At 41.2% G+C, this 27,709-nt stretch overlaps 1 protein-coding gene across 3 annotated transcripts in view; it reads right to left on the bottom strand.

The window, feature by feature from the left end:
- nme7 (NME/NM23 family member 7) overlaps positions 1–27,709 on the bottom strand; it is a 191,276-nt gene that overhangs the window by 109,511 nt on the left and 54,056 nt on the right. For all 3 annotated transcript variants that reach the window (XM_078559682.1, XM_078559683.1, XM_078559684.1), the window contains exon 6: positions 26,101–26,203. In XM_078559682.1, the coding sequence (XP_078415808.1) occupies positions 26,101–26,203 (103 nt within the window). The remainder of the gene's footprint in view (positions 1–26,100; positions 26,204–27,709) is intronic.

Genomic DNA, 27,709 nt, shown 5'->3' with positions numbered 1-27,709 from the left:
ATGGTGAACCCATTAGTGCTCAAGGCGAGATGTTGCCTTGTGCTCATGAACACTCCTACAAAGTGTGAGGCCACAGCTGTGTTAGACCAGCTTCTTGAATGAACTTCCACATTACCTCCTTGGTCCAGTTTCAGGAGATGCGGCATCTGCAGCATGCAATGCTCCCATAACTCCTGTGTTGCCTCGGAAGAGGTGGAGGCAGACTGCTCACTTCTCGTTCTACATGGCATTGAGGAGTGTGGTAGCTGACCTTGTCGTGCAGGCATGTGTTGGGGACCTCCTTCAGACCACAGCCTCTGTATCCCTGCAAGGGCAGCTGTGGTCACTGGCACCTGTGGAGCAGATGAGAGCTCTGGCGGAGAGGCTGGGGAGTTGGGAGAAGATGAGGGTGCTGAGAAGCTCTTGGTACCCTCACCTTCCTCACTAACCTTCACAGCACTAGGTTAGCTTTCAGGTGGGGTTGATGGGGCTGGCTGCTGGTGTGTAGCAGTTGTCCATTCCAGCAACTGCTGTGCCAACAGTGCAATCATCCTGTTAAAGGAACGCAGCTTCCATGGATGTCAGCTCTCATACTCTGAGTAGACTGATCCAGACTATTGAGTCAGCCTTGCACCCTTTGCAGGTCATGACATTACTCTTGCATCCACTCTAGAGTGTTGCTGCATCTGTCTCTCCATGAGAGTGGCCATTCTTTCATGGTCAGAGCTCATGCGGTTGAGCCCATGACAATGTGGAGCTCATCACCATGATCGACTGCTCCACTCGAAATGCTTGAGCTCGCATTGCCTCAGGGAACTCTGTCAGATGTTCACACATCTGCATCTGATTATCCAAATACTGCATCCCAAAAAATGACTCCTAAGGCTCAACATTCCTACCCACTGGAACTTCATTGGTATTTTCCTCCCTCCTCCAAGGGGAGCAGTGCACAGGTACCTTTGACTCTGACACCTCCTCCTGCGCTCCAGTACAGTGCCTTTCACCTTATGCCACCGACTCTGGCCACTGAAATGGGGCGCAGAACCTCCCACTCTTCCTCCACTCTCTCAGAGAGATATTGCGGCATTCAAAATTTTAAAAAGGCTCGTAAGGCATTCAGCTTCGAATGGTCTCTCTCACATTTGTATGCTTACATTGCACTAACCATGTTCTCTATCTTATTAATGAGTACTGTTAGAAAGGGGGGTGGGCGTTTAAAAATGGGCCTGTTCAAATGCATGATAGCCTGGATTTTGTTGCGGTCACTCCCACATAGTATGCTGTATGCCCAAACACTAACTACCCTTCTGGCTTACTCCCTCTAAGTCACACGATTGTACTATGACAGTGTGCAGCTATGAGGGACCTGGGTAAGGGTCAGCTGAATGGGTGCAATCTGTTAGATGGATGGCAAGAGGGTAGGCAGATGGGCAAAGGATAGTGGCTAATGTAGTGTGTACCAGACATCCTCTGAGGCAATAGTAGTAACCTGCATTAATGCAGAATATAGTTAGCAGCTAATGGTGCCACGATGATGCCATCTCCATGGCTGTGTCTTGTAACCCTTCTCCATGCTTCAAGTGCTTGAGTGTATTCCTTCAGTACAATTTGAATAGGCAGCAGCCATGAATATTTTTTCCTATGGAATTCCCATGATAGGTGATTTGTTCCAGTGTCAGCAACCAGTTAGACAATTATTACAGTTTGAACTCACTTTACTGCTCAATGACGTCTCCTCCAAGCCACAGCAGCAACACCAGGCTGTCCCCTCCCTCCAAGTCCCCTTTCACTGCGAGTCCCTCAACCTCGTCCTCTGTCACCGCGGAGGGAGCAGCTGGCGAACGAGTGATTCTGAAGGGAGAAGTGCGAGAGTGGCAGGGCCTTTTGGAGCCTCATGCAAGCACTCTCCCACACGCACAGATTCTTCATGAATCACATTCACCTCAATGCCCTGAGCATTTTGAATTTTGCCTGGTTGGGTTCACTTTCCGTTGTCCATCTCAGCTGACCTGCATCTCTGCCCACCCAATGCAGCACCTGATCTTGCCCACCACAATTGTCATTTCACTTTCGATTTAGACAGCATGGTTTGGATTTGGTTTTTCTTGCGCTCCCCCATTTTTTCCCCTCTGTCCAGTCCATTACCCCATCATTGTTGACCCTCCCGGCATCACCTTCCGCCTCCCCTCCGTGACCTACCAGCTACAACTCTTTTCTTTTGGGGATGTCCAGTGAACCTGTACGTTCCCTTCCTTCCCGAAAATCCCACCTCCACCCACATTCACCTCCCCGGCCTCCTCCATCCCACCAGGGTCCATGTCTGTCTCCGAGTCCCCACCAACCACCCTCGCCATCCCTTCTACTGCTACAGTTGAACCCTCACCCTCCCACCCGACTGCCTCACTCTGCCCTCGGTTATTCCCACCATTCCCTCATACTACGCCCACCCTCAGTTTGCTCCCCAGGAGGCAGTTATGGACCTATCAGACCCCTCACTTGCACGTTCACCTGGACGTCCACCCCCCACCTCACCCCTCCCAATCCCCAGACTCCGCCCCACTTAGTCCTTCCCCATTCCTGACTCCTTCCTCCAGCTGTACCTCTTTCTCCAGCCCCACCTTTCTCCAGCCTTACTCCTTTCCCCTTCCTGACTCATTCCTGCCCTCTCTGCACTCCTTCCTCCCCCCGGACTCCCTCCCCTCTCCGCACTCCTTCCCCTCTCTGAACTCCTTCCCTTACACCTACCTCCTCGGTTGCCATCTTCTCCCATTACCCCATCCTCTTCCCATGCTCCCTCTCCCCCCCCACAACCTCACCCCCAACACATTCATTCCACCCTCCCAACCTTACCCCCTGACACCTTAGATCCCCTCCTCCCAACCTCACCCTCTCCCAGTCAATTCTTGACCTTCCTCTCCCACCCCCTTTGACCATCATCCGTCATGAGTATCAACCGTGGCTTTCCAACTTCCGTGAGCTGCTTCGCAGCAGAGCCATGTCCATGAGAATCCACCCAGCATGCCATGGACATTCCCCAGGATCCCACTGGTGCCGAACTCCAGCATCTCCTGCTCCTCGGATGTCTGCAACATGAGCAAGGACCTGACATTAAGCCCCGACTTCTACACGTCACAGTTGTCAAGATGTGTTCTGCGCAAGCATGTTTTCCCGCCGACATTGGCGGACGATCCAGAGGGGGCGTATGAGTCTGGCAGACTGGCCTTCTAACGATATGCTGATGTATAGCAATGAGGTTACCAATGTCTAACGGCAGGGAATGCGGCCTGCCATCGATGGGCTGACCAGATGATTGCAAATTGGTTTCACGACGTCATGAAACCGATTTTTGGCCTTCTCGCCATATTTTCTACTCACGCCACCAACCACACCCGACGCCAGCAGGCATGGAAAATCCCGGCCATTGACTGTATGTATTTGAAAATCACGTGTTACAATCTTTCTAATGCCCATTGTCAGAGAGTATAACAATGAGCACCATTCTTCTGGAGATTGCCAAATAATAAACAGAGCCATCAATGAGATTGACTCGATAAACATGAGGCTCAAAAAAGTGCATCACTGAGGAGCACAATTACAGGTTTTTTACTGATCCACCGTGCATAATATCTCATTCTCATACTGTCTGATATAAATATCTCTGTACTTCACTTTAGCTGAAGATGGGTATTGATGATTACTTTATAGCTTGATTATGACGGCAAAAAAGGAGGTTTGATTCATCCCAAATTCTCCAAACTAGTATGTCAAAAATATTAATTTGTCAAGTACATCTTATTACAGGGCAAACTGAAATTCAAGAAGCTAAAATGTAAACATTAACTATCAGTCTCCCCTAACCTCAAACATCTGCAGATTTCAGTTGCTTTCTCATATCTACTTTCTTAATGTGTTTATACGCATGTATACTATGTGTATGCATATATTCCAAAACTACAAGTCTGGAGTACAGTATACCAAATATTCTGTGAAGCTGACCACCTGTATGAACCAGAAAGTTCCACTGAACTTAATGCAACCGCATTAAGTTCTAAATATGCAATTAAAACAATATATATTTCATTAACACATTACGAACAAAGGAACCATTGTGCTTTTTTGAGTCAAAATCAAGTCGGACTAGAGGGGGTAGCAAAGAGTCAGCAGTAGCATAGTCAAAAAGGAGGATGTTAAGGAGATTTTTGAAGGGAAGAAAGGAGGCGGTAAGGTGCATGCGTCGAGAGTGGTCGGAGGGAGGGAGTATCATAAGGCAGAAACAAGGTGATGGAAGGAGTGATCATTTTCTATAATTTGTAAGCACCAGCTAATCTAAAAACTGTGGTCCCCATACACTGGTCTCCCAGAGTTTCAATTTTTAAAAAGTTTTAATTTCATGTTTAAATCTTTTCACTGTCTTGCTCCTCCCTATTTCTATAACCTTTTCCAGTCCTACAACATTCTCTCCCACCTCCCCCAATCCCACTCCATGAGTTCAGTTCCTCACATCCAACCTCTTGTGCACTCTCCCACTTCATTCCTTCAGCCACCTTGGAACCACACTCTGGAGTTCCCTACATCCCTCTGTTTCCTTAATTCTCCTTAAAATTCATCTTATTGACCAAGTCTTAGCCAAACTAAGCTAATTTTTTTGTCTGGGAAGTGCAAAGAGACAGTTTTCTACATTGAGGTTGTTATATAAAATGCAAGTTGTTGTTATAGGTAAGGTTGTGACTCAAGTTAAGGCTGAGCCTCAGGTGGAGTTGTGGGAGGTAAGGGTGGTGCCATTGTCACTTGACATTTTAAAGATTTATTTTGATTGTATGTATTATGTGATGTGGCGGTATTGGGAGAGTGGTTGAAAGTCTAGGAAAACTGAAAGGGGTCTGATGGGGATTGGGAGGAGTGTTGGAACATAGGAATATTAAGGATAAGTGTTCAGAATAGGATAAAAATAAAGTACTTTGCATTGGAAATGTGAGATGAGGAGTTGGGGTATTGCAGTGGTGCAAGGATGATCTCACGGCGCAGAAGCACGGGGATGGAGAACAATTGGGACCAAAGGAGGGGTATTGCTATGTGTAGGAGTAATCAATCAGTTATGGAGCAATGGGAGGTGGGTGGTGAGAGTTAGGAGCAGTAGATAGTGCAACAGGCTGCAGCAGCATTGGAGACGGGCACACTGATTGCATTGTGTGGATTTCAAAATTCATCAAGACTGATTGCATCACCAGTTTCAAATCAGATAACAAAGATTTTAAAAGGGGAATGGCAGAATTTGGGTCTTCATAGCCAATATATTGGCTTTAAAATGAATGTGTAATTTCCTTTTGTGATGATGTCCTGAAATTATCAAAATAAGAACAGTAAAGTCAAAAAAGGGAACCTTGTAGATAATATGCATTTTTGCCACAATTACCTTAAAATAAGAAAAAATGTGTTTTATGTTAATCGAACTTTGGAGGAATTGGAATCCTGAGAACCAGTAAACACATAAATAAAGTCTGCAACACTTTTTCCAGAAGTTAAGCATTTTCTGTTCATGTCATTTTTCTGCTAAAATTAGTTAAAATTAACTTTATGCTTTGAGGCAACAACAATTATTTTAAAAATAAGCTAAGCCATTCTTTTAACTTTTGGTCTTGAACACAGTCCAGGTTTACATTAGAAATGAAGAACAGTCTCAATGTTTCACAATTAACCAATAAATATTGGGACAAAAGGACAAAAAAACCCATCTCAAAAATATTCCAAAATGTTTCATATGCAATGCATCAATTTTTGCACGAGGTGAATGCTGTTGTGTGTATAAAAGTGGCAGTCATATTGTGTACAGCAAGAGAGGAATGCTGGCCAGAAAACAAGGAAAACATCTTGCCCTAGGAGCTGTAACATCCACCTGAAGCACCAGAATAGACAGGTAGGCCTCAACTGAATAGGGGTAGACTTTAGCTTCACCTTTTAGGCAGTAAACTGGCATGCATCATCCAACTATTATAGGACCCACTCAATTTTCATGACCATGGAAACTAAATTGGTCACTTTCTATCATTAGCAGCCAATCTGCAACAGCAGTTTGCCATCCAAACAGTTAAGGTGAAAATTACCCCCAAAATCTCATTTCACTTCCAACACACAGCACTCCCTCAATATTGTACTGAGATGGTGGCTTAGATTTCATGCTCAGCTCCTGGTTCAAGTCAACATAGCAAAGGGAGGTAACCAGAGAAACCTGTACAGCAAAAACAAAATTGAAACAGATAAACTGAAAACAACCCTTATATCATACATAAATTTATATAACAGGTAATCCCACTTTGATTTTTAACCATGCTATGGCTTAGTTGAGGGGAGTGAAGGCATGATAGCTAAATTTGCAGATGACACAAAGAAACTATGTTATGAAGAGGACATAAGGAGGTGCAGGCGGATATAGATGGGATGAGTGAGTGGACAAAAATATGGCAGATGGAGTATCATGGGGAAAATGTGTAGTTGTTCACTTTAGCAGGAAGAATACTTAAGTATTAAGCAGAGTATTACTTAAATGGAGAACGGTTGCAGAATTCAGAGCTGCAGAGGGAACTAGATGTTCTAGTGCATGAGTCACAAAAAGTTAGTATGCAGGTACAGCAAGTAATTAAGAAGGCTAATAGAATGCTATCCTTTATTACAAGAAGAATTGAACATAAAAGTAAGGATGTTATGCTTCAGTTAGACAGGGCATTGGTGAGACCACATCTCAAATACTGTGTGCAGTTTTGGTCTCCTTATTTAAGGAAGGGTGTAAGTGCATTGGAGGCAGTTCATAGGAGGTTTACTAGATTGATACCCTGGAATAAGCAGGTTGTCTTATGAGGACAGGTTAGACAAACTGGGCTTGTTTCCACTGGAGTTTAGAAGAGTGAGGGTGACTTGATTAAAGTATAAGATCCTGAACAGTATTGACAAGGTGGACGCGGAACGGATGTTTCCCCTTGTGGGCGAGTCCAGAACTAGGGGGCACCGTTTTAAAATTAGGGGCTGCCCTTTTAGAACAGAGATGAGGAGAAATTTTTTCTCTGAGTATTGTGTGACTTTGGAACTCTGCCTCAGAAGGCGGTGGAGGCAGGGTCATTGAATATTTTTAAGACGGAGGTAGAGTAGTTCTTAAACAAAAACAGAAAATGCTGCGAAAACTCAGCAGGTCTAGCAGCATCTGTGGAGAGAGAAGCAGAGTTAACGTTTCAAGTCAGGTGTTTCTGAAGAAGGGTCATATGGACTCGAAACGTTAAATCTGTTTCTCTCTCTGCAGATGCTTCTAGACCTGCTGAGTTTTTCCAGCATTTTCTGTTTTTGTTTCAGATTTCCAGCATTCACAATACTTTGCTTTTATCGTAGAATAGTTCTTGTTAGGCAAGGAGTCAAATGGTATCAGGGATAGATGGGAATGTGCTATTCGAAACAAACAGATCAGCCATGATCTTAATGAATGGCGGCGCAGGCTCAAGGGGCCGAATGGCATACTTCTGCTCCTATTTTGTATGTTCGTATATTGATAACAAGAAATGAGAATTATGCAGTGTACACACCTCTCTATTGCATGTGTGTGCTTATCAAGGCATGGAACACAGCATGGAAAAACTGAAGTGTATCCATATTGAACAAAAAAGCTCATAAATAATTACTTTTCAAAGAAACAGTAATCCTCTCTCTTTGAATTAAGTCATACTCTGCACATTATGATTCCAAACCCTGATAGTCCACAGCAAGAAAAGCAGTTGTAATTTGACATCTCGCTTGAATGAAATGTCTGTTCCTTGCAAGATTAATTAAAATACCATCTAATTAAGTTGCAAGGATACCTTGGAAAGGACCAGTGATGATCATATTTCTTCCCACATGCCTGTCAATTTGGTAGGCTGCTGCAGAAGGCAGTCTAACAATATTCTAATGAGGCACTGTCATCAAGATCGGCAGGGTTTCCACATCTCCAGCCTTACTAGGTTACTCACCCAATTACAGGCTGCCCTGCACCCTCCCTGGTTCCCCACTATTATCGGGGCCCATTTATCAGATAATGCTTGCATTACAGCATGAAACTGTGGCAAATTGGACCAAAAACATAATTAGGTTAAGGCATAACTGGTAGTTTTTATTTATTATTATTATTTGTAGCTGCCATAGATGTGATTCTATAAATCTGAGTATTAGCAAACTAAAAGCAGGTAACAATGAGTGGCTCCGTATTGATATTCCACATTAAACACAGAATGGATGGGTGGGTCCAAACACTGACTCTTCAATTAAAATGACAATGGCTGCTACATGTGGATTTACATCAAACAGATCCAAAAAAATAAAGCATTTATTTTTGCCACCTTTTAAACAACTTCTTTGCATTATGACGTGGCAGATGATGTGTGCCAGGTGCATCAAATCCACGAGGGAAACTTGATCACGTAGTCATAACGATTTTGAAATTTGTATTTTATTTCGAGATGTGTGCCCTGAATTCAGTAGTAATAAGTCCACCAAGATTCTAGAGATTTTTACAAAACTAAATTAAACATTTATCAACAAAAGAAAAGATCTCAAGCACATACATAGATCTACAATTTACTACAATAACTCCTAAAACACCTAATTAATCTGACCTCCATTTACACCCCCTATTAAGGCAACAGTAAAAAAAAAAGATTTTAAACAGATCCGGGCAAAATCACCACAATACCATGGACAGTCGAATTCAAAGTGGCTTTTCCCAGCTTCGGCTTCTGTAGACAGCAGCTTAATGCACAAATACTGGAGGCTTTTCACACTTCTGGTAGATCTTGCAACGCCTTTTTCCTCTGACACATAGCCACTTCCCCTTTATACATTGTTCTCCCTTTTAAAGCAAATTCCATTGTTCCCATATGTCTTTGAAACTTTACTTTCTCATAATATAAATCTTTTCATGGCGCTAATACTATCAGTAACCTTTGGGAAAATAAACACATTGCTTGGCCTAGCTTCTCTGGCTAGGTGTAACATCCTACCATCTCTTTGAAATTCAAACTACCCTGATTTATCTAAAAATGCAAATTCTCCTCACATTCTAAAACTTCAGCCATATTTATGTATTTAGCATTTCAAACCCAGCTTCTTTTGATGAATCAAAGCCTCCAGACCAGCTGTCTCCAATTCAATTAAATCCTACACACACACACACAACTATCCAAACCCCACTATTAACCTACTTTTACAATAAATCACAGCAATATTTTGAGAATTATTCTACTCTTGTGACATTTGTACAAAGTTGCTCCTTTTTATTTCAGTAACTTATTTTGTTTCCTATATTTTTTCTCCTCTACTCGATATCAGCTTTATCATTTAATTTCTTTCACACTGCTGTTTCCTTCTGAATTGGCCGCTGTCAGACTCTGTTCACAAGTTTCTTTCCTCAGATACTCAAATTGACCTGACATTCTAGCAGTGTTGACATGACATGATTCTAGCAATCTCTATCTGTCACTGCAAAACAAAAAGGTTGTCCACAAAGTCTATTTCTACAATTCAATAACTACATCTTAAATTAAAGCATTGCATAAATAAACATTGTATAGCAACACAATCTAAGGCAATTCATAGACCCAACAGGACATATCATGATATAAATATCCCTCAACACACTGCTGTAATATAAGGGGTTAATTCTAACTGAGTGATATACTAATGTGAGACAGCATCACTTCCTGTGATTATGTATACTATGGGCAGGATTTCCCAGTCAGCGTGTGGGGGCGGGACCCACACGCCGACGTTTAAAATGATACAGGATGACGTCAGGTGGAACTCCCGAAGTCACCCCGCGTCATTTCAATTTTCAGGTCTGCAGGGGCGCAGCCGAATCAGCTGTGCACCCACTGACCTGTCAACGGCCAATTGAGGCCATTTAAAAAGTAATTGCGCTAGTTAAAGGACCTGCCTGTCCAACCTTAAGGTTGGCGGGCAGGCCAGGAGCTCTGGCGGGCTTCAGAAAAAGCATGAACCCTCATCCACGGGTGGAATGAGGTTTCATGTAGGTTTTTAAAAATTTAATAAAAGTTTAATTAAAAGTGATGGACATGTCCCAACTCATGTGACAGTGTCACATGAGGGGACATGTCAGGGAAATTTTATTTTTCTATTTTTAACATTTTTGAATTTGGCGCCGATCTCCCTGAGGCAGCACTTAGCCTCAGGGAGGTGAGCGTGCTCTTTCGTGTGCATGCACAAAAGAACGCACTCTCGGCTTAGGGAATTCCCCCCCCACCGCCCGCACAGGGAGCGCATAATGCTTCTTGGCGGACATCATGCTGGGCGGGCCTTAATTGGCCCGCCCACGTAAAATGGTGGCATGCCCCCAATCGGGGGCGCCGATTGGAGGCACGCCTGCATGCGTCCACTCCTGAACTCCTCCCCCACCCCGCCCCCCGTCCGTCCGTCCCTGACGGGGCGGGAAAACTCTGTCCTATGTCTCATGATCCTGCTCACTCTTGTAGACCTCATGGAAAGATGCTCCAAGAAAGTTAATGTTTTCCTTACCTCAGCAGACTCTAAATATTCTGTGTTAACCCAGGAAACCAAGAATATTTTATGGTGGCAGCGAGTAAAAGAACAAGTATGGAAAAGTCTCTGCGATTACCATAAAGCTTCAAGCAGGCTGCAGGTCTCAACCAAGCAGAACAATGGCTGAACTGGCACAGAGGATTTATCAGGTATTGAACCACACCAGGCTTCATGGCAAAGCTGAGTGGCGAGCCGGTCAGTATGCTATTTTACATGATGGATGGCTGGGCAGATGATATCCTTGTCATGCAAGGGATCGACGAAGAAAAAGCTATGTGCAATGAAAAAATAAAAATATTCGATGCCTACTTCGACCTATGAAAGAATATCATTATCAAGTGGACTAAATTAAATGAGCATACTCAAAGACAAGGAGAAAGTATTGATACATTTATAAACAATCTATATAGACTTGCAGAGAACAGAGAAATTGGTACCTTAAAAGATGCACTAAAAAGGGACAGAATTGTTGTTGGACTTTTGGATAAAGCATTTTATGACCACTTGGTGGTCAGTGGATGATGTAACTTTAACAAGGCAATTCAACTGAGCAGACAACCTGAGGACAGGAAGCAAAAATTGATCAGTGACTCAGGGTGACAGGGAGATGGTCCCCAAAACAACCGACTCAGTGGAATATGTTAAATTTAAAAGCGGGGGAGGCAGGACGAGTGTTAATCAACCATCCCAGCTAAATGTAATTGATGTGGTGGGAAAAATCACAGGCGTGAAAACTGTCCTGCCAAAGAGGCTAAATGCCATTTTTGCAGAAAGAAGGGTCACTTTCAGGCTGTGTCTTGCAGCAAGAAGCTTAAACAGAATAAGTAAAAAGGGAAGTCTTTGAAAGGTGGCAAGATCCATGAAATAGAAGGTATCAATAATATTGAGATGCCTTTCATTGAGGAGATCCAGGAATCGAGTGAAAGCTACTGAAGCGCTGATATCCTAGTAGAAGGGAAACAAGGCAAACTTTCAGTTAGACACTGGTGCAGCAATTTCTGCTCTTTCTGAAGCTGAACTGTGGTCAGAGAAAAGTACTCTTCAGCCATCATGCAAAAAAAGCTACATGGGCCAGGAGGTATAGAACTTAAGGTCATAGAACAACTGAATGCAACCCTTCAATAAGCATAGAGAAAAAGCACTGAAACCTTACATGTGATACTGAACCAGAGCCATTCACTCTTGAGCAGGAAAGCCTGTACTAACTTACATCTGATTTAGAGAGTAAAGGAACTGGAAAGCCAAGAAGGTCTGCCTAAAACCCTTAGGTTTTTCCACAGCTGTTCATAGGATTAAGAAAGCTGAAGATAGCATACCACATCACTCTACATCCTGAAACAAAGCCAGTGTGTCTTTTTAAACCCAGAAAGTTTCCTCATCTACTCTTGCCAAAGGTAAAGGAGGAAATTAACTCTATGTTGAAGCAAGGGGTTATTTCATCTATGACAGAGCCAACAAGCTGGTGCTTGGGGATGGTCCCAATGCCAAAATCCAATGGCTCTTATCAGAATTTAAGTCTATTTTACCCAGCTGAGCAAAGCAGTTGAACACAAAGTTCATCTTATGTCATCTATAGATGAGAGCTTAGCAAAATTAGGAAAATGTTCAATCTTCATGAAGCTGGATGTAAATAGTAGTTTTGGCAACTATCCCTCAATGAAGTGTCCAAGCTGCTCACAACCTTCATTACACCATTTAGGGAGGCTTTGTTTCAACAGATTACCCTTCGGCATCACATCAGTGCCAGGACTCTTCCAGAGGACAATGTCAAGCATCCTAGAAGGACTGGATGGGAGTTGTATGTCACATGGATGATGTCCTGATTCTTGGATCCACTCAGACAGAATATGACAATAGAGTGCGAGCTATGCTACAACGCCTACAGAAAGCAGGACTCACAGTCAACAACAAATGCGAATTCTCACAACCAACTGTCAAGTTTTTTGGCATATTGTAGATTGTTTTTCAATCATCCATGAGATGTGGGCGTCGCTTGCTAGACCAGCATTTATTGGCCATCTCCAATTGCCCCGAGAAGGTGGTGATCTGACTTCTTGAGCCACTACAGTCCATGTGGTGTAGGTACATTCACAGTGCTGTTAGGGAGGGTGCTCCAGGATTTTGACCCAGCAACAATGAAGGAACAGCGATATATTTCCAAGTCAGGATGGTGAGTGACTTGGAGGGGAACTTCCAGGTGGTGTTCCCATCTACCTGCTGCTCTTGTCCAAGGTGGTAGTGGTCATGGGTTTGGAAGGTGCTGTCTAAGGAGCTTTGGTGAATTCCTGCAGTGCATCTTGTAGATGGTACACACTGCTGCTACTGTGCGTTGGTGATGGAGGGAGTAAACGTTTGTGGATGTGGTGCCAATCAAGCGAGCTGCTTGGTCGTGAATGGTGTCAAGCTTCTTGAGTGTTATGAGAGCTGCTTGTGTGCTGCCACTTATCAGCCCAAGCCTGGATATTGTCCAGGTCTTGCTGCATTTGGACATGGACTGCTTTAATATCTGAGGAGTCACAAATGGTGCTGAACATTGTGCAATCATCAGTGAACACCTGGTGTCAAAGTTGATCCAAGGAAAACAAGAGCAATCAAGGGATTTCCAGCTCCTCATAACATAACTATACTCCAGAGGTTCATGGGCATGATAAACTAAGTCAGAAAGTTTTTGCTGAACCTAGATGTCGTCAATGAGCCACTAGGTTAGCTTTCTACAAAACAATACATGGTGCTAGGAGGAAGCGTAACAGATGTCTTTTGAAAAAATCAGAGATGCTGATATCACCTGATATTTTAGCTCACTATGGCTCACAACTACCCACTATCATTGCTGCAGATACATCTTTTACAGCGTTGGGAGCTGTACACTTTGAAATACAAATGGACAGAAACCATAGGCCAGTTTATTATGCATCAGTTCACTGACAGAGACTGAACAGAGATATGCATTGATAGAGAAAGCTAAATCGGTTTGTGAAAAGTTTGCACATCATGTTCCTGGTCTCCATTTCAAGATAGAGACAGACAACATACTCGTAGTGACACTCTTAAATTCGAAAGAGTTAGCAAAAGTGCCTCTACGAGTACAATGGTTCAGACTGAGGATGATGAGGTTTGATACAAAGACAGAGTACTTTCCAGGAAAGCAACGGAACCAGTGGCAAGGCCTGAACGAGATGATGTACTTCTTAGAGAAGAGGTAGAAACCTTCGCATTGACAACAACCATAACTATAACAGCAACAAATCAGTGATTAAAAGAAATCAGAGATGCACGGGAATCTGATGAAGCTCAGGTCTGTGTACTGCATCAAAGGATGGCCAGCATACATGCCACAAAGTCCCATTCACAGATAATACCACATCACTCTACTTCCTGAAACAAAGCCAGTCTGTCTGTTCACACCCAGAAAATTTCCTCATCCACTTTTGCCAAAGGTAAAGAAGGTAATTAACTATGTTGAAGTAAGGGATTATTTAATCTGTGAAAGAACCAACAAACTGGTGCTTGGGACAGTCCCAGTGCCAAAACCCAACAGAAAGGATATCTCAGTTAGTTGATGATTTACTCAACTATGATGAGAGATCAGTCATTCTGAGACTCAATATACTGCAATGATTGTACCAAAGACATTTGTGCATCACAAATTGTCGAGCTAGAGCAAGTTATTCTGTTTGGTGGTCTCTTAAAGATGTTGGAAGAAATGATATCAAACTGTATAACTTGTGCTATTCATCGTCAGGATTCAAGAGAGCCATTGATGTCATCTTCCTTTCCATCAAGACTATGGAAAAGTCTTGGAACCTCTTTGAACACAGAGATAAAATGTTCTTGATCGTAGTAGACTACTACTCAAGATGGACAGAAGTCAAGCAACTGCAAGGTCACACTTCTGAAGCAGTGATTACATTGCTGAAGTAGATATTTGTAACACATGGAATCCCAGACCTTGTAATCTCAGACAATGGACCACAGTTCATCAATGAATACTTTAAAGAGCTCACAATATTGTATAGATTTGTCCATATTACCAGCTCACTAAGATACCCCCACAAGCCAATGGAGAAGCTGAAAGAGGGTGTACAAATGAAAGTATTGCTGAGGAAGAACAATGATATCCAACTTGCACTTCTGAACTATTGTTCAACTCCAAAATGGTTTAGCACCATGTTGACTCCCAATGGAAAGATGACTGAGGGCTCAAGTTCCTACTCTTCCACACACATTCATGCCGTGAGTACAAGCTGCTGACTTGGACAAAGTGAGGGAGAAATAGGGTGAATATCGTTCCAGCCAGATGTGGAATTATGACGAATGTCACAAAGCACGTAACTTGCCAGATCTTCAACCAGAAGAGCCAGTTTGGATCAGAGACCATGCTCGCTATGGACAAGTGGTTGAACAGACACCATATCCACAGTCCTACCTCATCCAAACAGATAATGGTCCAGTGAGACAGAACAGGTGTATACTATTTGCCATACTGAAGCAACATTCTACACAGTTCAAGTAGTCATCTACCAAATTGAACAGACCGGAGATGTTGCATTCATCTACCAATCCAGATGACTAACAGACTGGTGAATCTGATTCATCTATTAATTCTCCTTCTGCTCAGCAGAGCCTGGGAGATCACCTACATGATTCAAATCCTCAATCACTCCCAAAGGAGCGGAGGACTCGTTCAGGTAGACTAGTGAAATTGCCACAGCGGTTGTCCCTATTAAAAAAGAAATGGAAGTCAGAGACTTGGAGGAGGTGTAGTATAAATGGGAGAATCAAAAACTTGAGGGGAGATGTAGAAGTGGTTAATTCTAACTGTGTAACATGCTAATGAGACATCGAATACATCATACAGGAAGTGATGCAATGTCATGAACCTGCTCTCTCGTGTAGACCTCATGGAAAGATGTGGACACAATAAGAGATGTTCTAAGAAAGTTAATGTTTTCCTTGCCTCAGCAGACTAAATATTCAGTGTTAGCACAACAAGACCAGGAAAATTATAACTGCTAGTTTAAACTAAGTAAAAACAAAAAAATATTAGTAATGTGTAGATCAATCTGCATCTGAAAGAAAAAATAGGTTAATGTTTCAGGTATGATATTTTCGCTCAAAATGTTAACCCATCTTTCCCTTTCAGATGCTGACTGGCTTCCACCATTTTCTGTTTTCAATGCAAATTTCAACATTAGCATTTTCTTTTTATCTATAGATCGGCAATATGATTATAAAAACAAATTTAAAATAATGTGATTAAACAAGATCATTATTTTCTGCAGCAAAACATTCAGAAAAGTACGACTAACACAATCTTCTCCTAGAAACTACTACATTTCAGAGCTGCTTCTCTGAGATATAAGTCACAAATAGTTTATTTACTATTTTCCACTTGTTCATCCTTTACATCTCCCATTTCATGTCAGTTCAGCATTAAACTGCCTCACAGGAATCAACCACATGTCTAAAATCACTTTGTGTTCCTTATGTTTCCATTGTAAGTATGCCTGTTGCTAGGATACATCGTTCCCACTGCCTAGCAACAGCTGTTCCTTTATTCTAGGCACTGGTTGATCAGCATGCCCAAGCTGCCAAAGATAAAGAGTGCTGTGATTTTCCATTGCTGTGTTTCTGTTTAGGAAATCTGTAAATTATCTACTGCAATAAAAAAATAAAAATCTCCAAGGAAAAGACTATAACCTTTAAATTAGCAGGAAGGCATAAAACAAAAAATAAAGTTAGGACTTTGGAGTTCACTTGTAACTAGTGAGGACAAATTAGATTACACATAAAACTCTTCATTAATTGTTAGCTAAGTGAAGTTTCCAAATCTGAACAAAATACACCATGAGAAAAATACTAAAAAGAAGCAATGAAGAGGACAATCAGAACCAGATTCTCTGATGTCGAAATAAACTATTACAATCTTTAGTGCTTTGTTACTGTGAGTTGCTGAGATTAATTATGGGTTAATTACAGAAACAAGAAAATATTCAAATACTTGTACAAGCTAATTCTGATAGCATCTTGTTCTTGATATAACCCAGTATGGCTTACTGTTGACCCAGTATCCAGAAATTAAATATGAATGCTCATTTGATATTCAGGTATAGCTTTCTGGAGATATGGAATCAAATGACATAGCCTCAAACTTCTGCTCTTTTGTATTGCACTTTCTGTCCCAATGTCACTTTTGAGAGCATGTCTGATGAGATCTTGGGCTCCCTCTGAAGTCCTGCAGTTACACTACAAGAAGCAGACACACTAACCATTTAGGTTCATATGTAGGCCCAGCAACGCTGTGTTCAAACTGCAAGCATCCAAAAAGAAAAATTACTGATATTTGAAATTGAGGCCCACCAACATAGGAGCATCACACAGGTAGCTTAATTTTAACCTCTGACCACACAGCACTGTGTTTTTCCTATCACTGAAGCAATAAGTTGCCACTCCAAAATCTCAGCCCCATTTCCAAATTTTGAGATTGTCTCATGGTTAGGCCTGACAGATAGGCAGCACATGGCAAGCAAAAGTCCTGTTCCACTACACTTCCTGGGCCACAATGGCACCACTGTAATTTTTAAGGCTAGTGATTCTGCCCCTTAACATGTTTTGGTGGCTCTTCTAACTTCTTTCCATCAGAGATAAAACTGTTCCATGTAACCATTTCATTCTTATCTTCACATAAACAGCAAGCACCAGAACTTCCTATACATGTTGCATACATGGATAGATGATGGGGCCATTTAACACTGAAACTCAACTTAGCTCACGCACAAACTGTTTTTGAACTCAGTTCATCCTGAGATCTGTTTCAATTTTTTCACACTAATCATTCTGATCGCCTTTTGCCCACTTCACTTTTTAAAACAAATCAAGGGGTTAAAGTTCCTCTGAGCATTATTTTCAGTGCGCTAGTTAACACACTAAACATATATCTGTGATACTTTAATAAGGTTGATAATCTGATTATTTAAAACAGATAGATGACCTTAAGGTAATGCACAGAGAAATTTGATGCGAAGATTTTAAACTATAGGGCACCAAAAATAAAACACAGAAGAATTTTAATCTTAAGGAACCTCATTGCAGAACTCAATGACTCACCAAGCTCATCTAATGACCAGCTGAGCTGTACAGTCCAGCAAAGTGTCATGTCTGCCCTAAGATTGGCAGGAAAGGCAATATAATTCCTCAACATTAGACAGCCACTTATAATCACTATGAAAAAGACCATGTTAGAAAGATGCTGAGGGGATGCTGCGAGATGACAGGATGTGGGTAACTATGATGGTCATCATATTAATGTCTGCTTGGCTCAGCAATAGTAATAGTCTCTGAATCAACAAGTTATGGAATCAAGACCCACTCAAGTACTTGAGCACATATTCTCGGCTGATACTTCAGTGCATTACTGAAAGCATATTGCATTGTTAATGAAGATATTAAATCAAAGTTCCATCTGCCTGTTCATGTCGTCATAACTATATAACAATTTGGAGAAGAGCAGGACTTCTCCAACTGCCCAACCAACATGTTTTCCCCAATTGACACCACCAAAAGGCATTAGCTATTCAGTGTTCTCATTTCACAGAATCATTGAATGGTCACAGCACAGCATTTGTTGTTTGTGTGACCAAGCTGTGTACAAATTTTCTACTGTGTTTGTCTAGAAAACAACAATCTTTACTTCAAAAATATTTTATTTGTTGTGAAGCGCTTGGAAATACATGAAAGGATGTTATTTTAATTCAAAAGTCAAGAAATTTGATTGCATGAGAAAATGGGCATGAAGAGAGGGGGATATGCACTACACATGTCTGTTGCCAAGGGCGCAGGGCCCATATGAAATAAGGTCTGGCAGTTCATTATCATGGATCAGGTGTGCAACCAGTGCTGCCATCACAATGCTAATTTTTGGCTGTGCATCTGCTTGGAGGAATGGGAAATTAAGCATTTCTAACACAGGGAGGGCATAATGGTATTGTCGCTGGACTAGTAATCCAGAGACCCAGGATAATGCTCGGGGGACCTGGGTTTGAATCCCGTCATGGCAGATGGTGGAACTTGAATTCAATAAAAAAAAAAATTGGAATTAAAAGTGTAATGATGACCATGAAACCATTGTCGATTGTTGTAAAAACCCATCTGGTTCACTAATGTCCTTTAGGAAAGGAATTCTGCCGTCCTTACCTGGTCTAGCCTACATGTGACTCCAGACCTGCAGCAATATGGTTGACTCTTAAATACCCTCTGAACAAGGGCAGTTAGGGATGGGCAATAAATGCTGGCCTAGCCAGCGACACCCACATCCCATGAATGAAGAAAAAAAAACACTACTTAAAGACAGTCAGTAGTACATCTTAAAGGGGAAATATGCTGCAGCTCTCAACAGTAGGGAACACAGAAATGGCTGCAACTGCTATAAATCAAGCAACCAGGTATTCTGTTGCTTCTTTGGAGGCCCAGGTGCAGACGATGGACAGGAGGTGGTGATCCTACCCCACCTCACCACCACAGGGATTAGGAAGCCCTCCAGGCAGCAACTGTCACCAAGTGAAGAATAGTGTGTTCCTCATTCTGAGATGATGAGAATTTCTTTGCAGAATTTATGAAAGACTTGGAAAGAAATTGGAGATTGAATTCTCAAAGCTTTCATTCAGGCAAGTTGAGCGTTTATCAAAATGTCTGAACAAATGCCATATTCTTCTGTGAACTGTTCAGATAGACAATACTTTTAATTATCAACACCCTTAATGAGGGTTTCTTTGTTGGAGAAAAGAAAACAAAAAAGATTGATAACCAAGAAATGGTTTGTTTTAGTTGGACATTCAGTTTAAAATCATTTTTTAATGCTCAAGGTTTTTGTTAATATATAAAAGATTAGAAACTGTGCAAATGATGAACTTTTGGGCATCCCATTCACCCTTTACCCTAGTCCTTGTTGACTTTGACTCCCGGTCCAGCAACGACTCAATTTAAAAATTCACATTCTTCAGGTCGTCCGTGCTGTAATTTGTCCTTATGTCTATACCCTCTTCCAACTCTAGAACCCTCAAAGAATTCCGTGACTCCAACTTGGTCTTGCATCCCACACTTCATTCACTGGATCATTTGGAGTCATCCTTCAGCCAACTAGGCCTTACGCTCTCCACATCTGCACCTCCCTCTCCTCCAAACATATGAATTAAGAGCATGAGTAGGCCACACAGCCCCTCAAGTCTGCTCCGCCGTTCAATAAGATCATGGCCGATCTTATTTTAATCTCATATTCATGCCTAATCCCCAATAACCTTTCACCCCTTGCTTATCAAGAATCAATCTACCTCTGACTTCAAGGGCTCTGCCTCAACCAACTATTGTGGAGGAGAATTCCAAAGTCTCACAACCCTCAGAGAAAAAAAAAAATTCCTCATTTCTGTCCTAAATGGGTGGCCCCTTATTTTGAAACAGTGACCCCGAGTTCTAGATTTTCCCACAAGAGGAAACATCCTATCTACATTCACCCTGTCAAATCCCCTCAGGATCTTATATGTTTCAATCAAGTCGCCTCTTACTTTTCCAAACTCCAGCAGATACAAGCCTAGTCTATCCAGCCTTTCCTCATAAGATAACCCACCCGTCCAAGTATTAATCTAGTAAACCTTCTCTGAACTGCTTCTAATGCATTTGCATCTTTCCTTAAATAAAGAGACCGATACTGTACTCAGTACTCCAGATAGGATCTCACCAATGCCCTGTATAAGTGAAGCATAACCTCTCTACTCTTGTATTCAATTCACCTTGCAATAAAAATAACATTCTATTAGCTTTGTTAATTACTTTCTGCACCTGCATACTAACCTTTTGCGATTAACGCACTAGAACACCCAGATCCCCCTGCGTCTCAGAGTTCTGCAATCTCCCACTGTTCAGATAATATGCCTTTTTTTAAAAATTCATCCTTCCAAAATGAACAACCTCACACTTTCATACATATACTCCATTTGCCAGATCTTTGCCCCTTCACCTAACCTATCTATATCCTTTTGTAATCTCCTTATGTCCTCTTCACAACTTACTTTCCTAACTACCTTTGTGCCATCAGCAAATTTAGCAACCATACCATCGGTCCCTTCATTCAAATCATTTATGTGAATTGTAAAGAGTTGAGGTATAGCACTGATTCCTGTGGCACACCACTCGGCACATCTTGCCAACCAGAAGAAGAGCCATTTATGCCTACTTTGTTTCCTGTTAGCTAGCCAATCTTCTATCCATGCCAATATGTTATCCCCATACCATGAGCTTTTATTTTCCGCAATAACCTTTGATGAGGCATCTTATCAAATGCCTTCTGAAAATCTAAGTACAGTGCATCTATTGGTTCCCCTTTAACTACAGCATCTGTTATCTTCAAAGGACTCCAATAAATTGGTTAAACGTAATTTCCCTTTCACAAAGCCATGTTGATTCTGCCCAATTACCTTGAATTTATCAAAAGTGCCTTGCTATAACATTTTTAATAACTGTTTCTAACATTTTCCCTATGACAGATGTTAAGCTAACTGGCCTGTAGTTTCCTGCTTTTTGTCTCCCTCCCTTTTTGAATAAAGGAGTTACATTAGCTATTTTCCAATCTAACAAAACCTTTCTTGAATCTAGTGAATTTTGGAAAATTAAATCAACTATCTCACTAGCCACTTCTTTACGACCCTAGGATGAAATCCATCAGGACATGGAGACTTGTCGACCTGCAGTTCCAACAATTTTCTAAATACCACTTCCCTGGTGATTGTAATTTTCTTAAGTTCCTCCCTCCCTTCCAATTCTTAATTTACAGCTACTTCTGGGATGTTACTTGTATCCTCTATAGTGAAGACTGATACAATGTACTTATTCAATTCATCTTCCATCTCCTTATTTTTCATTATTAATTCCCCAGACTCACTTTCTATAGGACCAACGCTCACTTTAACTGTTTTTTTAAATATCTATTGAAACTCTTAATATCTCTTTATGTTTCTAGCTAGCCTTCTCTCGTACTCTAATTTTTTCCTCCTTATTAAACTTTTAGTCGTTCTTTGCTGTTTTTTTATATTTTGTCCGATCTTCTAACCTGCCACCCATCTTTGCACAATTATACGCTTTTCCTTTAAGTTTGATACTATCTTTAACTTTATAGTTAACCACAGATGATGGATCCGCCCCTTGGAATATTTCTTTTTTGGAATGTATCTATTCTGTGTATTCTGAAATATCCCCTTAAATGTCTGCCACTGCATCTCTATTGACCTATCCCTTAACCTAAATTGCCAATTCACTTTCACTAGCTCTGATTTCATGCCCTCATCATTACCTTGATTTAGGTTTAAAATACTAGTCTTAGACTAGTCTTCTCTCCCTCAAACTGAATGTAAAATTCAATCATATTATGATCACATCCTCCATTCCTCAAAACCTACCTCCTTGACTAAGTTTTTGGGTCACCTGTCCTAATGTCCTTTGGCTGTGTTAATTTTTGTCCAGTGAAGTACCGAGGGGCATTTTACTACAATATAAGATACTAAAGGTAAATGAATGCTGTTATTTCATAGTTCATTTTTGATTATGTAATTGCATGCTTATATTGAAAACTGTATGAGGTATATTTTCAACTTGCCACAGTGCTAAACCTGGCATTGTGGATCAGCTGTTTGTTATACAAATGGCCTAATTTATTTCTATTGGTTTCAGTTTTATGCCCAAGCAGCAAGTTAAAATTCTACCCCATATAGAGCGTTATCTTCTGAGGCCAGTGGCAGTTTGGGTCTCCCCCGCAAGGCAACTAAAACATATTCCTGTCATACTATCAAACCCAAAAAAATCACCAATACTCCCAGATTCTGTCATTCCAGTTCTCCAGAACTAGTCCTAACATTTCTCGTCATTAACCTCCTCTTCTGACCTGTCCACAATTCCTTTTGTCCCCTCACGTATCCTTGGAAAACCCACATATTGACCATCTTTAGTTTCCATGAAGTGCATCCTCTTTGAACCACTGCAGTGGTACTTCCATAGTGGTTATAGGTACAGAATTCTAATTTACAATAATGAGTAAGCAGCCAAATTAGTGTACAACCAAAGGGAACTTGAAACTGATGGTGTTCCCAAATTATTGCTGCTGTTTTCCTCATCAACGGTAGAGGTCGCAGGAAGGTGCTGGAGAAGTAAGCTAAGTAACTTGCTGCAGTGCCTCCTATAAATAGTGCATCAGCAGACACAAAGCACCTATGAAGTGTGGATACTAAGTTCAGTGGCAGGGTGTCCAACCAAGCAGACTGCCTTATCCTTGATGACATTAAACAATTTAAGTCTTGTTATGGGCAGCTTTCAGGATGTTGGAGCTGGGAAGCTCAGCAATGGCAAGGCCATTGAAATGGCAGGTCACTGGGCCTTTGATAGGGATTAGAACACAAAGGTCTAATGATCTCAGTCTTCAAAATTTCAACTAATCCAGATCCACAAACTTTTGGGGACCAATTTCTAGATTTCCACTGCCCTTTTTGTGAAAAAGGCTTCCTGATTTCACTCCTCAAATGACATAGCTGAAACTTTAGGATTATGTCTTGTTCTTGACTACCCCATCGGAGGAAATCGTTTTTCTGTATCCATCTTATTGAATTGCTTTATCATTTTTATTACAAAAAGATGAAACCTCAACTGTCTAAAGTCAAGTCATTATATACCAAGTTTATGCAATTTTTCTTCAAAATTCAACCCTTTTAAGCTTAGACACAATTGATGAATATGAGCAAGTCCCCTCCAAAACCAATATATCTCCCCTGAGATTTAGTGTCCAAAATTAAACATAGTGCTCCAGATGAAGTATGACCTGTACAACTGAAGTATTACTTCCTGACTTTTGAATTCTAGTGAGATAAAAGCTAGCATTCTATTAGGCTATTTGAATTATTTTGTTCCTATGCACTAGCTTTCAGTGATTTCTGTACATGGGCGTCTAAAATCCCTTTGATTCTCCACATTAAGAAAATATTTCAATTTAACTCTCTCAGATTCAAAGTGGTTGACCACATTGAACTCCATCTGACATATTTTGCCCACTCACTTAGTTTGTCTATATCCCTTTGAAATTTTGGGCTCCAATCCACAAAACCTAACTTAATGTCACCCCTGAACACCATTGCTCTAAACTAAGGTTTACATCCCCTTGTTCTGGACTTCCCCATCAGAGAAATTGTTTCTCCTCTATCTACCTGACCAACTCTTTTAATCATTTGGAGCACTTTGCAAGCCTAATCTACGCAACCTGTCCACAAAATGTAGTTCTTTCAAACTCAGTATCATTCTGGTGAATCTGTGCTGCATACCTTCCAAAGCCAACATATCCTTCCTAAAGTGCAGTGCTCAGAACAATGCAGCACACCAAATGTAGTCTAACCAGAACTTTATCCACCTATAGCATAATTTCCACTCCTCTGTATTCTAGCCCCCTTGAAATAAAGGCTAATGTTCTATTGATCTTTTAATTTACTTTTTATCTGTCCACTAGCTTTTAATTTACTTTTTATCTGTCCACTAGCTGTTAGAGATTTCTGTACATGGACTCCTAATTCTCTGCTCCTTCAGTTCCTTGTTTCGTATTTTTTAGCAAATGAAAGCTATTATAAACAGCTTTTCAAGAGAAAATAATCTAGTTAAGACAAACAAACAGAAAAAGGACCATCCTGATTAAAGGACCTTTCTCTCTTTTCATTAGGGCACACAAAAGTTACATTCTGAAATTTTGACCCTTGATTTCTGTATGTGGCTTGGTGTCAAGTTTTGTTTTATAATCCTCCTGTGAAGTGACTTTGGCCTCTTTACTGCATTAAAGGCACTAAAAAAATACAAATTTTATCATTTTTCACAATTCTGGAGATGGCAGAGGTGGGAGTGAACAGATACAAACACTTGCATAAGAAGCACTCCTATTACCAAAGTAAGCATGCTCTGAAGAAGAATCATACGGACTTGAAACGTTAACTCTGTCATTCTCCACAGATGCTGTCAGACCTGCTGAGTTTTTCCAGCATTTTCAGTTTTTGTGTCAGGTTTCCAGCATCTGCAGTATTTTGCTTTTATGCTTTTGTAAACAATTTGTGCATCTAAGTTACATAATTAAAATGGAGGTAAAGAAAATAAATTCTCCCTTAACTTGTACTGTCCCCAATGCTTCACCTTGGCATTGAAAAAGGATCAACTTTAGTCATATTCCGAAACTATTTACAAGCCAGGATATTTAGGTTGGCGACCAAGGGGCGGCTCGCCGACAGGTAAAATGATGCGGGATGACGTCGGGCAGAACTTCCAACGTCACCCCGTGTCATTTCAATTTTCAGGTCAGTGGGGGTGCAGCCGAATCAGCCGCTCGCCCGCCAACCTGTCAACGGCCTATTGAAGCCATTTAAAAAGTAATTAATGGACCTGCCCATCCAACCTTAAGGTTAGCGGGCACGCCGGGAACCCTGGCAGGCTTCAGAAAAAGCATGAAACCTCATCCATGGGCGGGATGAGGTTTCATGAGGGTTTTTTAAAAATTAATAAATAAATGTTTGATTAAAAGTGATGGACATGTCCCAACTCATGTAACAGTGTCACATGAGGGGACATGTCAGGGAAATTTTATTTTTTCCTCTTCACCATTTTAAAATTTGGCGCTGATCTCCCTGAGGCAGCACTTAGCCTCAGGAAGATGAGTGCGCTCTTTCGTGCACACACGTGAAAGAGCGCAGTCTCAGCTGAGGGACTCCCCGCCTGCCTCCCCCCCCACCCCACAGGGACCACGTAGCTTTTCCTGGAGGACATCACGCTAGGCAGGCCTTAATTGGCCGGCTCACGTAAAACGGTGGCACACCCACTCCTGCACTCCCCCCCTCCACCCCCATCAGGAGGAGGGGGGGGAAATTCTTCCCATAATTTATTCGTTTGATTTAAATTATCCCAATTCACATTTTCAGCACTACATTTCAGCTTTTCTGAATTCTTTACATTGCTCCATTCAAGGCCATTGATAATTCAATATTCTTTGTTGCAAAAAAAAAACTCAGTAACCACAAACAGTATATGATGCCTGGACATGGCATTTCGTAATGAAAACTGGTGAAATCATATGGAGGTGTGGAGAGTTGGTTGGATTTGTGTTAGCTAAATAAAATATAAAAATAAATAAAAGAGAAACAGTATCTTTACAGAGAAAGCAATAAGACAGCGTTTGGTAACCGTGAATTGAACAGCCACCAAAAATGAATGCAACTGGCCCTGGCTATCCAATTGCTTCGCTGTATGTTGGGGACCTGCACCATGATGTCACTGAAGCAATGATCGACGATAAAATGATCAAATAAGGTCCAGAGGGTCTAAGGAAGTTGTAATAATTATACCAGGAAACCTCTTAGAGGTAATTCTATGGAAAGATGAGCAAGAAAACCTAGGGACTGGGTATGTGTGTTAATTTTACAAAGTGAACAGTATTTTTCAGTTTCTTCTGATAGAAAGGAATGCTTTCTTCAAGATGACAAATCTGAAACTTACCTTCAGCAATAGCATGAGGTTTGATAATGCATAAGGTGCAATCAATACATTTTGCCGTATTTGATGGCCCTTTACCATGCAATGGGAAAAAAATCTCTAGCTCCTATAAAAACAAAAATACAAAATTAACTGAATTTATTAATGCAGAAATAAAATACTGCCAATCCTGGAAATCTGAAATAAAAATTAGTTCTGACAAAAAATCATTGACCTGAAACATTAACTCTGTTTCTTTACCCACAGATGCTGCCAGATCAGTTGAGCAGTTCCAGCAGTTTGTTTTTATTTTAGATCAACCCATTTGTTCTATTTTCTATTATTTTGACTCTCCCTTTCTGCCTAAGAAGGTTAATTACCTTCCCCAGCTGAGATCACATAGTTTAGCACAAACTAAGTAATGAACCTTCAATCTTACAGGTCTGTAAATGTCAGTACCATGGCATACAATGTATTTACTTGCAAAGCAACAAAAAATAATTTAAAAAGAACTTAGGGAACAATTCCTGTGCCTGAAAGGTGAGTCTCCAGATGCACCCGAGATTGGATCTTAGGCCTCACTGCCATTGAGCCAGTGAACTATGGACAACAGGTAGGTGAAAAAGGATGGAAGAGCAGCTCAAAAATGGCAACCAGCAGCAGCCCACATTCTATGAATGTGGAGTCAGGAGCAAATGCCTGCTCCTCCCAACTCCACATGCCAGTAAGTATATTTAAAATCTTGCCTTGATCTTGCAGTGGGGGCATCAAACAAGTGTTCATAGAACCACAGAACAGTACAGCATAGAAGGAGACCACTCAGCCCATCAAATTTATGCCAGCTCTTTTGAAGAGAATCCAGTTAGCCCCACTACCTTGCTTTTTCCCCATGTAATTTTTTTCCTCAAGTATTTATCCAATTACCTTTTGAAGGCTACTATTGAATCTGTATACACAACCCTATCAGGTACTGCATTCAAAATTCTAACCACTTGTTGCATGAAACAGGTTTTCTTCATGTCATTTCTGGTTGTTTTGTAAATCACTTCGAATATGCGCCTTCTTGTTATCAACCCTTCAACTATTGGAAGCAGTTTTTCTTTAGTTCTTCTATCTAGCCCTCTATGATTTTAAACAACTCTATCAAATCTCTACTTAACCTTAATGAAAACAAAATGCTGGAAAAACTCAGCCAGTCTGGCAGCATCTGTGGAGAAGCTTGGATGCTTCTTTTGTAAATTACTTTTAAATCTGTGCTCTATGGTTTTCGATCCTTCCACCAACAGGTACAGTTTCTTCCTATCTATTGTGTCCAGGCCCCACTTAATTTTGAATACCTTTATCAAGCCTCCTCTCTACCTTCCCTTCTCCAAGGAGAACAATCCCAACTTCTCCAATATTTCTATGTAACTGAAGTTGCTCATCACTGAATCCATTCTCGTGAATGTTATCTGCACCTTCTCTAACGCCTTCACATCATTCCTAACCTTTGGTGCCCAGAACTGCACACAATACTTCAGTCAAGGCCGAACCAGTGTTTTATACAAGTTTGACATAACTTCCTTGCTTTTGTTCTCTATGCACCCACTGATAAAGCTGTATGCTTAATTAACCAATCTCTCAACCTGTCCTG

This window comes from Cetorhinus maximus, chromosome 16, assembly GCF_964194155.1.
Source record: "Cetorhinus maximus chromosome 16, sCetMax3.hap1.1, whole genome shotgun sequence".
NCBI classification, from domain to species: Eukaryota; Metazoa; Chordata; class Chondrichthyes; order Lamniformes; family Cetorhinidae; genus Cetorhinus; species Cetorhinus maximus.
This window is presented reverse-complemented; position numbering and strand designations above follow the sequence as displayed.